Here is a 14816-nt window from a genome sequence, read left to right as displayed (position 1 = left end):
ACATACCATATAAATGGACCCAGTCCGATATATAAATATGTGGGCCCATCCAACATATATAAATGGGCCCAACCCAACATATATAAATGGGCCCAACCCAAAATAATAATGGCCCAACCCAACATACAAATGGGCCTAGCCCAAGATACATAAATGGGCTCATCCCAACATACAAACGGGCCCAATCCAACATAATAATGAGCCCAACCCAACATACAAAAACAAGAGTCACAAAGACAACTAGCCTAATCCAGTGGGTCAGCATTGATGCCTTCGACCCACAAGTATAGTGAGAAGACTCACCTAGTTAATGAAGTCAAAAGTCAATGGCACGCACAATCAGGAAATAGGTGCTAAACATGTCACACCCCCGAACCAGACGGCGGAAACGTCCGGGGGCTTGGTGTGACTTTCAACATTGTAGTATCATTACAGAGTATATAATTGAAACATAACATCATCATCATCACACATGTAATATAACAACATTCATTGTTTACATCGAGTATTGTATTTGAATATTACATGCCAAAATAGTAAGAGTATGATGAAACAAAATATAACACAATATCCATTAGTTTGTTTCGTTCATCCTGCTTCAACGGTTTCCTGAGAATACAAGTTAATTTAAAAAGGTCAACATAAAAATGTTGGTGAGTTCATAAGCATGTTTGTGAAAATGATTTGTATAACTTTGAAACCACCAGAAAATCCTATATTTTCTGCAAACTGTTTAGTATGTTTGCGTCAGATCTTGTATTAATGCATGTATGTTATTGTTTATTTGACTAAAAGGGTAAAGAGAATGTAGAGAGAATGTAAAGAGCATGTAAAGAGAATGTTCCCAGACAACCCGATGTTGTCTGTAAAAGAGAAAGCTGTCTTACCAACCCCCGAGGTTGAGTACCAGTGAGAGTATGTTTCCAAGTAATCCAAGAGAAAAGAGAATGGTCTTCCGTAAACTTCATAACGTTAATTCCTCTAAGTGAGCCGTCATAACCATACTAAATAATGACAATTTCGTCTGTCTTGGCGTTGTTGGACGCCGGTTTTGATTATAAGGTTTTCGTCAATCTAGACTTAGTTAGTCTAACTGTAGCGAACAGCTCAGGTGTGGGGTGTCATCCCCGTATAGATCTATACACAAATCCCCGCTCTCCCTCCAAGAGACTCTGGTTATAACTACAGGCTACGATCGTACACTTAATAGGTGCCAACCGACAAAACTCACTAGATCCTTAATCGAATTTACGCGAAGAAAAGTAGAAACTCATTCCAGGCCCAATGAACCATGTAAGTGAACCACTAAGGCATCGCTAAACATGTAAATCATTTCAAGGCCCAATTGGAATGAGATTATATAACATGGGCCCGAAATATATATGAAAGGACAACTAAGGCCCATTTCACATGTAAGGTATTTACAGGCCCAAATACCACACAAATAGTATCCAAGGTCCGTCGCACATGTTAATGGGTCAATGAGGCCCAATAAACATATAAATAGTATACAGGACCTATCAAACATATAAATGGGCCACTAAGGCCCAATAACCTAGAAAATGATCAAATTAATTCGTTTGTTAGTTTATCGTTGGTTTTGGTTCAAGTATTCACTAAGATAGCATAAAATCCCACTTTTTGTAAAAATGACGTTCTTGGCCCAATAAGCCAAAAATTTACAATTAAGGCCCAATTTTTGTAAGAATAACACTTTAGTCTCCATTTTGTTCAAAACTTGTGTTGATGACTAGTTTGTGGTAAAAATAACATTTTAAACCCATTTTTGTCAAAAATATCATTTTTGGCTTGATTTTTGTGAAAACACACATTTTTCTGGTTTTGGGCTTTTCTGACCTAGTTGTTGGAAAATTCGTAGAAAAATCATCATAAGTCCAAATTTGGATCCGTAAATTCTGGAAGTTTGGAAATTTTGTTTACTTTGTTCAAAAATTTTCTCATAATTTTTAATGGCTTCTAACAAGTGTGAAATTGCTCACCTTCACAGGCTGGTCCGAAATTATTTCAAATCTGATAGGCAGTTTTGTAAAATTCGCCAAAAATTGTAGAAAAATCGTATGAAAACGTGAGAGTAGTCATTTTAAAGATATAAACCTAAAGTTTTTTCATGTAAAACAGTTTTGAAAAATATTATAATTTAGGTCGTCAAAACAGTTCGAGATTGGACCAAAACTTTTCTGTGAAGGGCTGATTTTTGAGTTTAGTTTATAGATCTTGGAACACAACACTCATTTTTACTATTTTAAGTGTATAAATCTCAGATCTACTAGTTTACATGTATTATATGTGATAACACATACTTTTCTCAAGGTTTTCATGTAGATCCAAGTGATAAACTTAATATTCTTAACATATTTTTAGATTTATGAAGTAAATAACACATAACCACCAAATAAATCATGAAAAACACACATATTCATGCACACACACATAGATCTACACAACACAACTTGTATTCTCCCCCAAAAAAAGTAAAAATCGAAAATAGGGGGTATGAACTCACATTGGGGTGATGGATCGGTTTTGGTAAAGAAGTGGAAGAAGATTTTTGATCCTAGCAAGCTTTCTTGAGTAGATCTTGAACTTAGATGGTTCTAAGAACATGATCCACAATTATATGGATGTAAGAGGAGATCTTTGAAGAGATCAAGAAGTTAAAACATAGATCCAAGCAAAAACTTACCAAAGATGATGATCTAGGTGAAGATCCTCTTGAAACTACACACCAAACTCGAAAATTTAGAGGAAGGAGGATGAGTTCTTGAGAGAAATGTGTGTGGAAATGAAAATGTGAGATGTATTTGTGTGTGTGTGTTTGGCCGTGAATAAGAGAGGGGAGGAGGAGAGATGGTTTGACTTTTATCGATGATGTGATACACTCCTAGATACATGGTGGTTAAAAATGAGGTGGCAAGCTCATGATCCACCCTCATTTTCTTTTTTTTTTATATAAATCGATTTGGGCCAATTAATGGGAGTTTTCGGCCCATTAGACCCATTAGGGATAAAATGAATCAAGTTAGGCCCAAAAATAGTCGAATTGAAGGCCTATTGGCCCATTAGGACCAATAAGAAAATCCTAGTCCAATATAAACTTGAACCGAGATTTTTAGGGTTTTCAACTCATAATTGACTATTTGAAGTACTTTGTATAGAGTTTTGAACTTCACTAGTGAATCTTGATGGAATTTCTTGTCATTGAATGAGCATCATACATATTATCCAGTTAAGGTTACAAGGATTATCATAGTTAATGTTTACATGAACACAGAATTTCCTAGCTAAATTGCCAGTTGTGACAAAACACCACCTAGATCACCACACAAGATAAACTCTTAGGCTATCTTTCTAAAACCAGAAATTTGAATAAAAGTCAATGAGTCAAAAAACCCTCCAAGTCAATGGTTAAAATTGCCAACAACGACCCTCTACGTCGTGGCTTCCCTTTGCCCACGATGTGGGCACAAAACGGCAAAACATTCAATGATTCCCCAGTCGCCACGCCGTAGCAGCCTAAGACCACGTCGTAGGAACTGGTCTGAACAACTTAATCGAGCTTAATCTGTTTTCTTCCGATTTCAAGAGATCCAAAGCTCAGATCTGGTCATTTCAGAGGTCTTAATGGATAAAGTGTCAAACTTTATCCCATGAGACATCCCTCTAAGCCTATATCTAAATTCTAAGGTCCATAAGGCAACTTAATGCATGGGATTAGACCATTAACTACTTAATCCATGAAGTCTTCAATCTAAAACTTCCAGAATGACTTTAGGGACCCTAATGATCCCTAAAAATGGAAACTTTATGGACATGCATACCCCATACACGTCCTTTCCCAAATTAGGTCAAAAGATGCAATATAACCTAGAATTCAAGCAAGATTTCCAAATCACCACCATTTCCTAGATCTCTGAGATATAATGCTCTTAGGACATAGAGAAACCATAAAGTTGCAAACTTTATCTCTTTAACCTACACAAACCACATCAAAGGGACCATAATATGACATAAATCCTAGATCTAAGGAGAAATGCATTAAAAGATGGAAACTTGAGGAGTTACAAAGAGTTCAGAATATGCACAAAAGTGAAGGAGCAGCTTGTTTGTTGAATCAAGGCACCAACTTTTCTTCTTCTTCCTTTAAAACCACCAAGAACTTGCAAAATAAGCACAAAAGCTTCCAAAAGGACTAGTGTTTGCATAAGGAGTCGTTTGAAGGTGATGGAGGCTGAGGGTAGAGGAAACCCTAGCCTTAACTTCCTTTATATAGGGCTTAAAGTTCGAAATAGGGTTTGGCCCAAAATGTTCGCCACGTCATTGCCACTTAGTGTCACGGCGTGACACCCATTTAAAGTACGGTTTCAACTAATTTTCCACGTCGTGGTGATGCCATCACCACGTCGTGGACAACCAAGTTTTCATACATAAATAAAATTCATACCTCGGGATTCAGATGTTACAACCCCCCCCCCCCACTTAAATCATACTTTGTCCTCGAAGTCCTCCGCCACAAACAACTCGGGGTAGTGCTCCCTCATCTCAACCTCAGATTCCCAAGTCCACTTGGAACCCTTCCGGTGCTGCCATTACACCTTCACTAGGTCCACTACCTTGTTGTGCAAGGTCTTAGTCTTCCTGTCGAGAATCACACTTGGTCTCTCTGTATAATTCAGGCATTCATCAACCTGAATATCATCCAAAGGAACCACTGCGGACTCATCCGCCAAACATTTCCGCAGTTAAGTGTTGGGTTTTGTATACTACAACATCATATGGTGCACATACAACCCTAAATGTTTTGGATCTATGTTTTCTCTAATTATACATGCAATATTGTTTCCAAAGCATTAAGCCTACAACTAGCATACAATTGACATAAACAACATACAAATGAGTTATAGAATTACCTCTTGTTGTAGCTTGTTGTGTTTTGGCCTTTAAGAACTTAGCACCTCAAGTGTGATGCCTCAAATGGTTCACAAACACCATGAACAAAGGAGGACTTGAGAGAGAGGTTTCTTATGCTTCAAAATCGGCTCTTATGAACTCTTAGAACACTTGTTGCAACCGACATGAAAGGTGTTGTGAATCCGACTAAGCTCGTCAGGCAGATCCACCCGATATGCCACCTTTCCCACCCGAGAAATAATCCTGAAGGGACCTATATACCTAGGGCCCAATTTGCCACTCTCTATGAACCGGATAACACCTTTCCAAGGTGACACCTTCAGTAGCACAAGATCCCCGACCTAAAACTCGAGGTCTGAACGTCGTCGGCCAGCATAGCTCTTCTGGCGACTTTGCGTGATCTACAACATATCATGCACCTGCTGTATCAACTCGGTAGTCTTGAGTACTACCTCATTACTCCCCATAACTCAATGTCCGTCCTCACCCCAACAAACTGGGGTCCGACACTTCCTCCCGTACAGCATCTCGAAAGGTGGTTGATCTTAATACTAGCATGATAGTTGTTGTAGGAGAACTCAGCCAAAGGAAGATAAGTATCTCAATGCCTCGCACAATCAGGAAATAGATGCTAAAAGCCACCTAGATCACCACACAAGATAAACTCTTAGGCTATCTTTCTAAAACTAGAAATTTGACTAAAAGTCAACCATCAAAGTCAACGGTAAAAACTAAGGTCAAAATTGCAAACATCGCTCCTCCACAGCATGGCCTCCTTTTGGCCACACCTTGGGCACACAACACCAAAACAGCCGATGATTCCCTAGTCACCACGTTGTGGCAGCCTAAGGTCACGCCGTTAGAACTGGTCTGAACAGCTTAATCGAGCTTAATCTGTTTTTTTTCAGATTTCAAGAGCTCCAAAGCTTAGATCTGGTCATTTCGAAGGTCTTAATGGATAAAGTTTCCAACTTTATCCCATGAGACATCCCTCTAAGCCTAGATCTATTCTATGGTCCAAAAGGCAACTTAATGCATGTGATTAGACCATTAAGTACTTAATCCATGAAGTCTTCAATCCAAAACTTCAAGGACTTTAGGGACCCTAATGATCCCTAAAAATGCAAACTTTATGGACATGCATACCCCATGCATGTCCTTTCCCAAATTACGTCAAAATATGCAATATAACCTAGAATTTAAGCAAGGTTTCCAAATCACCACCATTTCCTATATCTATGAGATATAATGCTTTTGGGACATAGAGAAACCATAAAGTCTCAAACTTTATCTCTTCAACCCACACAAACCACATCAAAGGGACCATAAGACGACATAAAGCCTAGATCTAAGGAGAAAGGAACTAAAAGATGGAAACTTGAGGACTTACAAAGAGTCTAGAAGATGCACACAAGTGAAGGAGAGGCTTGTTTGCTACATCAAGGCATTAAACCCACAAAGAACTTGAAAAATGAGCACAAAAGCTTCCAATAGGGCTAGGCTTTAAACAAGGAGTCGTTTGAAGGTGATGGAGGCTGAGAGTGGAGGAAACCCTAGCCTTAACTTCCTTTGTATATGGCTTAAAGTCCGTAAATTAGGGTTTGGCCTAAAATGTTCGCCACGTCGTCGCCACTTAGTGTCACAGTGTGGCACCCATTTAAAATGCACAGTCTCAACTAATTTGCCACGTCGTGGTGATGCCATCACCACGTCGTGGCCAACCAAGTTTTCATACATAAATAAAATTCATACCTCAGGATTCAGATGTTACATATTATCGTTATTTTTTTTTCTAATAATTATCGACTTATCATAGTATTACTAAATTTTGCTTATATATAAAAAAGATTATGTTTAGGGGGCCAAGTTTATTTTTCACACAAGGACTTCAAAATCATCGAGACGCCCATACCGATGTCTGAAGCTGAAACACCGAAAACCACACCGTTCTTTTTGCCACCGCCATTCCTGATTGCCCAGCAACTAAAAGTGAGTGTCTTGTAGGCTTGGGAGGTGTGTAGGTTGATGTGTGTCTTGTTGGGAACATTCACATAAAACTTAATGAAGTCTTTCAATTGGACTTTAAGAGTTTGTTTAGATTAGATTAGGAATGTTATGATTAATTTAAATAGCTTCTTTCGGTTAAAACAATTTGGTGCATAGAGAATACTTGAGTTTGTTAGTGTTTTCAAGTACCAACTTAGATAGAATATAACTTGAGCTAGAACCCTCTTATTACTGAATTTCTTTCAATTCAAATGCGTATACTTTGTTTACATTTTCTTTTATTCAGAACCCCCAATTTGACCATCATTTTACCTTGTGCAAAAAGGATTTAGACATTTGTCTCAGTGACTTTATGGTTCGATCATGTTAGTATAGTAGTGAATTATAAGTCATATTTTTACCCTTTTTATTTGTATGGCTAGAGACCCTTAGCACCAACCAAGAATTCATAGTCTTCATAAATCGCCTTAAAAAATTCATCATATCATCCCCCGCGTCATCAAATTCATGATTTTAAGGATGAAACCTATTAGAAGCTCTTATTCCCCTTTCCGATCTCAATTTTGTAATGTTTCACTTCTACTCTAATGAATAAATATATTTTTTTGTCACATGTCACATGTCACATTTTCATTCATTTTATCACATGTCATTTTGTGGTTATTATAAATTAATTTTTATGTCATTTTATGGTTTTTTTTCTATTTTATTAATTTCTACATGGTATTTAAATGTAATAACAAATGCATATTAATCTTTATTAATGAACTTTCTTTCTAATATCAAATCTACTAAATTAAAGCCTTATTAGTTTTTTTTGTTTATTTATCTAAATTATTTGTTTTAATTAAAAAAAAACACTTTAATTATAATAATTTAATATTTTGCTCATTTTTTTTTAAATTCAAACTTCTTAAATATTTAGAATTTCATATTTAATTTTTTTTTTGAAATAAACTCACATAATACATAGGTATCACGCCTAGTTTACTATAATTTTAGAATATTTACTTTGAAAGTTTTGTGCAGATCAACGGTTTAATAGGCATTTACCGTAATTTTAGAATATTTACTTTGAAAGTTTTGTGCAGATCAACGGTTTAATAGGCATTTACCATAAACCTGAGATCAACTAACTTCGTAATCAAAGTCTCAATATGGAAATTCATACTCCAACGATAAACCTCCTGTTTTCGCATATCGATGACCTTCCACATCGCCGGATCTTTGCAGATTTTCTTCCAAGTTGTGCATACTTTTGATGCGCTTTTGAGTATCTCTAAATAACTCAATCTTTGAAGTATATTTGCCATTAGTTCTTCAGGCAATTTCAGCCAATTTGGACGTCCCTCCATTGTTGACGACGACAGAGATAGATTGAAATCCGACGAACTTTCCATTATACAAATGTCTAGAACAGTAGAAATCGAGTTCGTTAGTCATTAAAAAACACGAATAGAAGACAGATCATAGTTAACAAATATGTATACTAATTTGTGGCGTATTATATTCAAGAAAATACATGGAAAATTAAGAAATCATAAGTAACTCGATATCTTGAGTTGATGGTGTCGATTGTGTAAAGAAACATAAGAACTCAAAAGAAAACCACATATGATTGATGAAATGCATATCATGTTATGAACAAGTTGCAGCATCGTAGATTTTAAGACACAATTTCAATTGAAGAGAATTTGTGAATAGAAAAAGATAAATAACACCAATTAATACCTTTTTGTCGACTAGAAATTCTGCATACAGTTCAAGTTGAATCGACGATGCAGGATTCTGGATGCAAGGAATGAAAATGATCGGATAGAAAAAAAGTTGAACTTCTTTCCCGGAATTATTCCCACGATTACGATATGCTACATAAATATCGGGGGAAAACTTGAAATTGAGGATGAATGGATTGATTTGTGTTTTGAAATGAAGTGTGGAGGGTTTGAAAATCAAAGGTTTACAGAAAGCGGGAAAGCTTTTTCATAGAAGTTTTCCCGCCATAACTGCTTTTAGATTATATAGTAAATTGCAGAAATGGGGGCCGAAACTTTCGTTTTAGATTATATAGTAAATTGCAGAAATGGGGGCCGAAACTTTCGAATAATTGATAGTTCGCATCTTTGTGGTTTTCAAAATTTGCAGTTTTGGTCCCTATTCCTGTATTCCATGTAAAAAGAACTATTTTGCTGTATTCCATGTAAAAAGAACTATTTTGCCATTTATAAAGTCTTTTTTATTTTTCACTTTTACCTATTTTTTTTACAAAAGCAAATTATAGTATTCAATACTTTGCATTTTGTCAGTCACTATTTTATTTTGGATAAATACATATTTATATAGGGCCGATGTGATGGAACCTAGAAATGATGAAATGGGAAAAATGGCAATCTACTTTGTTAATTTGTTTTACCAATAACATCCTATTTTGTTAATTTGTGTATTATAGCATCATACTTTAATTTCTTCATATTACTCTAAACAGTCTACCCAAATATCGCAATTTCATTCCTTTATGGGTTAAATACAAGAAGTAACAATATACTCTTATTGATTTGTTTATTATATCATTTTCATTTCTACCTATTACAACAATGTATTTTGAAAAAAGGATGCAATTATAGCATTGTCATCCGAATAGAAATAAGTACAATGCCTAAGTGAGAAAAAAACAAAGTACAATAATGTAGGCTGCTATAACCAAAAAAAATAACTTTAATTGGTATTGCAGATAGTTTATAATACTAATAAAAAATTAAGGATCAGAATGCAAGGCAGATTACAGTTAGAATATTTTGGAAGTGCAATCCATCATGAAGTTTTTCATATAAACCTACCACATGAAAATAATCGGCTAAAAAAACTAAAGAATAGCCCCAAATTAATACTTGGTCTTACGTTGAGAGACGTAAAAATAGCTGAAAATAAAATAAATCCACAGTGGAAGTAAACCATACATATCAATACACATCAATTTTAAGCACATAGACTTTGTGCTTCCATGATTTATACCCTTATATTCTTCCTAAACAATGACGGATATCAAGAAAATTACTAAAAGGAAGCAAAGTAATCACAATTCCACAAAACCCAAGAACCAACAAACGTAACTTTTCTGCTTTAACAAACGAGAAAACCTAAGACAAAAAATTCACTGAAACAATTTATAAAAAAGCTACCTGATGTTAGAGCAGGCGAAGAGAGAAATCAATGGAAACAAAAGCATATCCCAAGCCAAAGCCAAAGCCTAGATTTGTTCAAATATGAAATTAAACCCTACCTTCATCCTCTTGCAGCATATGGCGGCAAACAGTGGTAGAGAGAGGGTGCGATGGTGAGTGTGGGGGTGCGCGTAGAAAGATGAGAGGGTGAGTGGCGGTGGTGTTGATGGAGGTTGACGGATGTTTTTTTAAGCGAATCGGCGGTGGTGATTGAAGCAGGAGATACGGAGTAGAAAGGTAAAAAATCAAGGCTTAAAAGAAAACGTATCTCACAGAAATGAATGACGGGTAATTAAGGATTTTTGAGGCGGTGTAGTGGTAAGGCGAGAAATAAAGGAGGAAGATGATGTGGCAAAGGGGATGCGGTGTCAATTTGAAGTAAGATAACGTGGCGTCTTGAAACAAATATATTGGTATATGCGAATAGTATTTAAAAATGCGTGAAACAAAAAGTATTATAGTTTTTCGAAGTTATTTAGTATAATTTAAAGGAAATATGCAACACGTTCTATATATTTTGGCTTTATTTTTTTTTAACGGCTGAATAAATGTAAATATTAAAAAGACTCGGCTAGGAGCTCGGAACAGAAAATGAATAGGAATTTAAAAAATTTAGAAACATCACCAAAACACCTGATGGGCAATATCCAAATGGCTGAGAGATGTAACTATTGCCCAGTGAAGAGGATATCTAAGAGATTGACAATAGCAATAGCCAACTTTGAATAATAGCCTTTATTTTAAGGCCAATTACCCATACCATTTGATGACAGACATGAAGTAATGTATCATCGGGGCTCACCAAAAGACAACAGCGACGGAGGAATTTAAGACAGAAGCCAAGTTTAGATTTGCCTTAGTATATTCAAGAGTATAAGGCTTCATTGATACCAAATTTTTTGGAGCAGACAATCCATGCCTGCATGCAGTACAACGACAAATGACTTTATTGCTATCTCATCACCCATTAGGGATATTTTTTTGAAGAGGGACTAGTCTCCAACATCTACATATCCATGATCCTAGGTCGCAACTGATAACACCATCTCTTTATACATAGAGCCTGGTAGATAACTTCAATGCTTCCGCCACCCCATTGATAGGGGTAATTTGGTCAATACTTCCAACAGCAACACCTCCACCTTCTGATTAAGATGGACTTAACTGAAATGTGTTTACCTGCACTTGGAAGAATATTCCAATAAAAGAGAAGAAAAGAAAATCAAAGAAAACACTTACACACACCAAAACATATCCCCCAGACCCAATTCACACACGAAAGAAATCAATTAAAACACAAAAAATAATATCTTATGCAACGTATATCCTATTTGGTGTCTACCCTGAATTAAAAAAAAAACACACACACGCCAAACACACACTAGTTGCACCAAGATATGTCACCAAGTGACCCCAAATTATAACCCTTATCCCCACCCACCCCACCCTACCCCACCCAATGCGACACCAACATCAAACTTACAACCGATTAAAGTTGAGAAACTATGAACACCCCGACTAGAACACCATAGCCACATCACAAGACAACAAGTTTTTTTTTTGCCACGCCATCCCCACCAAGCCAAGGCTACTTCCCAAAAGCATATCACTTACGGTCGACAAATTGTATTGATTGGATCGAAACACTAGTCCTTCCATCCAATTGACCTATTTTTTAACCTTGCATTTATCCATAAGTGGGATATCGTTTGGATATTATTTGCTAGACCATTGTGAGATTTTATTTTTTCTGAGTGGGCCTTTGAATTCCTGTAATTCCAGATGACCCATATGTAGACTAGCATTATAGTTGACTGGAGCTGGAGTGTGATGTTTGATGTCCCATTTTCCCAAAACAACAAGTCTGTCACTGTCACTGATGTCAGGGAGTCTGGGAGTTTAAGCCACCAGGTTTTGAGACTATTCCAGACATCACAAGAGATTATGCAATTGATATGAAAGTTTTAGTTTTATTTTTTATTTTCTTAGTTTAACCATTTAAACTGGTAAATATTTATAAAATAACATTTATAACCTGTTAGTGTTGATTTTAAGGATTAAATTGAAAAAAGAAAATCAATGATGACTTTTTCGTTAATATAATTAAAGTTTAAAGATTTTTCTGGATATTTTTTTTATTTATACTAAAATTATTTAAAGAAAACTTATATTTATTTATTATAAAACTCAAAATAAAAATATAACTTTTTTTATTAAACAATACAATAATGTTAATTTATATATCATTTTTAGACTTTTTATAATTCTTTTTAATAAATATCATTATTACAATTATATATATCATTTTTAGAATAGTAATAGAAGTATATAGAAACAAAAAGTATTATAGTTTTTCAAGTTACTTATACTTTAATCAGAAGAAAAAAAAATTTAAACACACCAAGATTACAAAGTAACAAAGTATTTTCAATCATTTTGCGTGTTCGGCAAAACTAGTTGTTAGCGGTTATGGGTAGCGGGTAACGAGTAGCGTTTGATTTTGGAACGTTTTGTTGAAAACTACTTAGTGTATATAGCACCAGATTCTAGGTACGTATTTAAATTCAAGAAATGTTGCAAATTACTTTGGGACTCGGCGAGTTGGAGGCCCAACTCGTCAAGTAGACTCGACTTTTGATCGGGGGTGATGTGTGTAAAACCAACTAGTTTTAATCCTACTTTTTAAATATAAATTTAACACACAAAAGGCAGTGTACCTGTCAATTGGTGGTATAATTAAGCAAGCAGGGTATCGAACACAGGGAGCGGCAAATTAAACTAACTACTAGAATTATCTAAAAAGCAAATAATAAAATGAAGGGTTTTCTCTAGTTTTGCAAGACTAGAAAACTTAAATATCTAACTAAAACTCAAACAAAACAAATAACAGCTAGAGAGTAAAAATCAAATAAATTCAATGGTAAATGAGACTTTTGTTTAGGTTTGACTCATTTGATCCTATAGTTGATTTTATGAAAAGTGCAATGGATTAATTCTTCTTTGGCTACCGATTAAGGTGATTAGGTTCACGTTCGCTATTACTAGTCCTTAGAAAACAAATTAATCTAAGCAGTGGCCAGTTGTCTAAATTAATGAATTTCCTAGTTTATTTATTCGGGTTAAGTAAGACTTGTAGTGGTTAACTAAATTGGTCCTTCAATTAACCTCATGCTGATGGTTCGTCACACAAGCTCACACATTAATTTTCCTATTCTCTATTAACCCTAGTTTCACGTTCGCTATTCCTAGGCATATAACAATGTTTTCACATAAATCATATGAGATTAGCAATTAAGAGATGGTCATGCAACTTAATTACAGGCTAATTAATAGAAAATAGTCATAATTAACACATAAGGGTCTTTAACAAGCTTAGCAAAACAAATCACCAAATAAGAATAATCCAAATCATAAAATCAACACATAATCACAAAATTTGTCTTTCCTAAACAGAAGAAAATAGTCTTAGCTCATGATTACAGAAAAATCAAAGTCACAAACAAAATCTACTAATAAAAACATGGTTTAGACAAGAGATTGGGTAAGAGTAAACTTGATTTTTTCCTTAATCCTCCTTAAGATTGAATGTAGACTTGATTCCTTGACTTCCTACGCTCCAGCAGTCCTTCAATCGAAAAGTATCCTCCAAGGGTTTCTTAGAAAAACCGGGTATCGATCTGAAAGCCCCTTTTTATAGATTAGAAGCGACTCGTCGAATCCAGGGACTGACTCGTCGAGTCCCTCATTAAATCCCCGTGTACGGCAAGGCAAGGACTCTTCTGCTTCGAGAATGTTCGTTGGAACTCGTCGAGTCAAGGGTCAACTCGCTGAGTCCTTCTTGGTTTTTGGCTCTTTTCTTCTTTCTTTGATTCCCAAGCTCCCGATAGCTTCTCCTGCTTCCTTTTGCTTCCGAGCACTTCTTATGAACTGAAAATATAATTTAAACGTAATTAAACATCTTTTGTTCCATAATTGCATTAAAATAGTCAAAAAGTATTAATATTCTTATACAAAATATATGACTAAATATGCACATATCAAATTACCCCACACTTGATTTTTGCTTGCCCACAAGCAAAACTGAATTTTAAACATACTAAAATCACATAAAGCAATCCTAATCAAACCCAGCCATTATGCCAAGACCTCAATGCATGCATTTTTGTCTAAAATTTTTCCTAAGGAACCCCCCATACTCTAAATACTCACAATCATCATAAACACTTGCCCACTTCTTTTGAACAACGCTCATTTTATGCATCCCTCCGAATCAATCCTTAGAAAACTTTCTTAACCTCAAGGTATTTTTGTAAAGCTACCCAAGCATACATAGTCTAGAGAATTACAACTTTTAGATACCACAATGGAGCTCTTGAATTCTTCACTTTCTTTGATATTTGATCTTCAATTTGTACTTTGAATTCATCACCTTTTTGTGTAATTTTTGGTATTTCAACTTTTGAATTTCTTCAGAATTTTTGATCTTTGATCTTCAAACTTTAAACTTGATAGCTCCAAAAATTCTTCAACTTTTTGGTAATTTCTCTCTCTCTTTTTTTTACATGTATATCTCACTTTTTTTTCACTCAAATCCTACATGCTTAAGCAAGGGTGCTTAACTTCAACCCTTATTGGTTAAGATACAAACCTTCCTGGATA

At 35.4% G+C, this 14816-nt stretch overlaps 1 protein-coding gene across 2 annotated transcripts; it reads right to left on the bottom strand.

Moving 5' to 3' along the window:
* Window positions 1-444: 444 nt before the first annotated feature.
* Window positions 445-10456, bottom strand: LOC145125163 (putative F-box/LRR-repeat protein 9). Of its 2 annotated transcripts, XM_079060657.1 has the most exons (3): window positions 10217-10456; window positions 8052-8347; window positions 445-609 (listed from the first exon to the last, which is right to left on the bottom strand). In XM_079060657.1, the coding sequence occupies exons 1-3, from the start codon at window positions 10233-10235 to the stop codon at window positions 589-591; spliced, it is 336 nt and encodes a 111-aa protein (XP_078916783.1). In that variant the 5' UTR covers window positions 10236-10456; the 3' UTR covers window positions 445-588. The 2 variants fall into 2 exon arrangements, 1 of the variants encoding a protein (XP_078916783.1); XR_013715840.1 differs by lacking the exon at window positions 445-609 and having other exon boundaries at window positions 7884-8347; window positions 10116-10456.
* Window positions 10457-14816: the final 4360 nt, after the last annotated feature.

This window comes from Lactuca virosa, chromosome 7 (assembly GCF_052849685.1).
Source record: "Lactuca virosa cultivar CGN04683 chromosome 7, Lactuca_virosa_CGN04683_v6, whole genome shotgun sequence".
Classification (NCBI taxonomy): Eukaryota; Viridiplantae; Streptophyta; class Magnoliopsida; order Asterales; family Asteraceae; genus Lactuca; species Lactuca virosa.
This window is presented reverse-complemented; position numbering and strand designations above follow the sequence as displayed.

Coding starts and splice junctions, on each gene's coding strand:
- LOC145125163 (XM_079060657.1), bottom strand. Junction 610..8,051: donor TAGTTGATCTCAGGTTTATG/GTAAATGCCTAT, acceptor TTGTATTCTCAG/GAAACCGTTGAAGCAGGATG.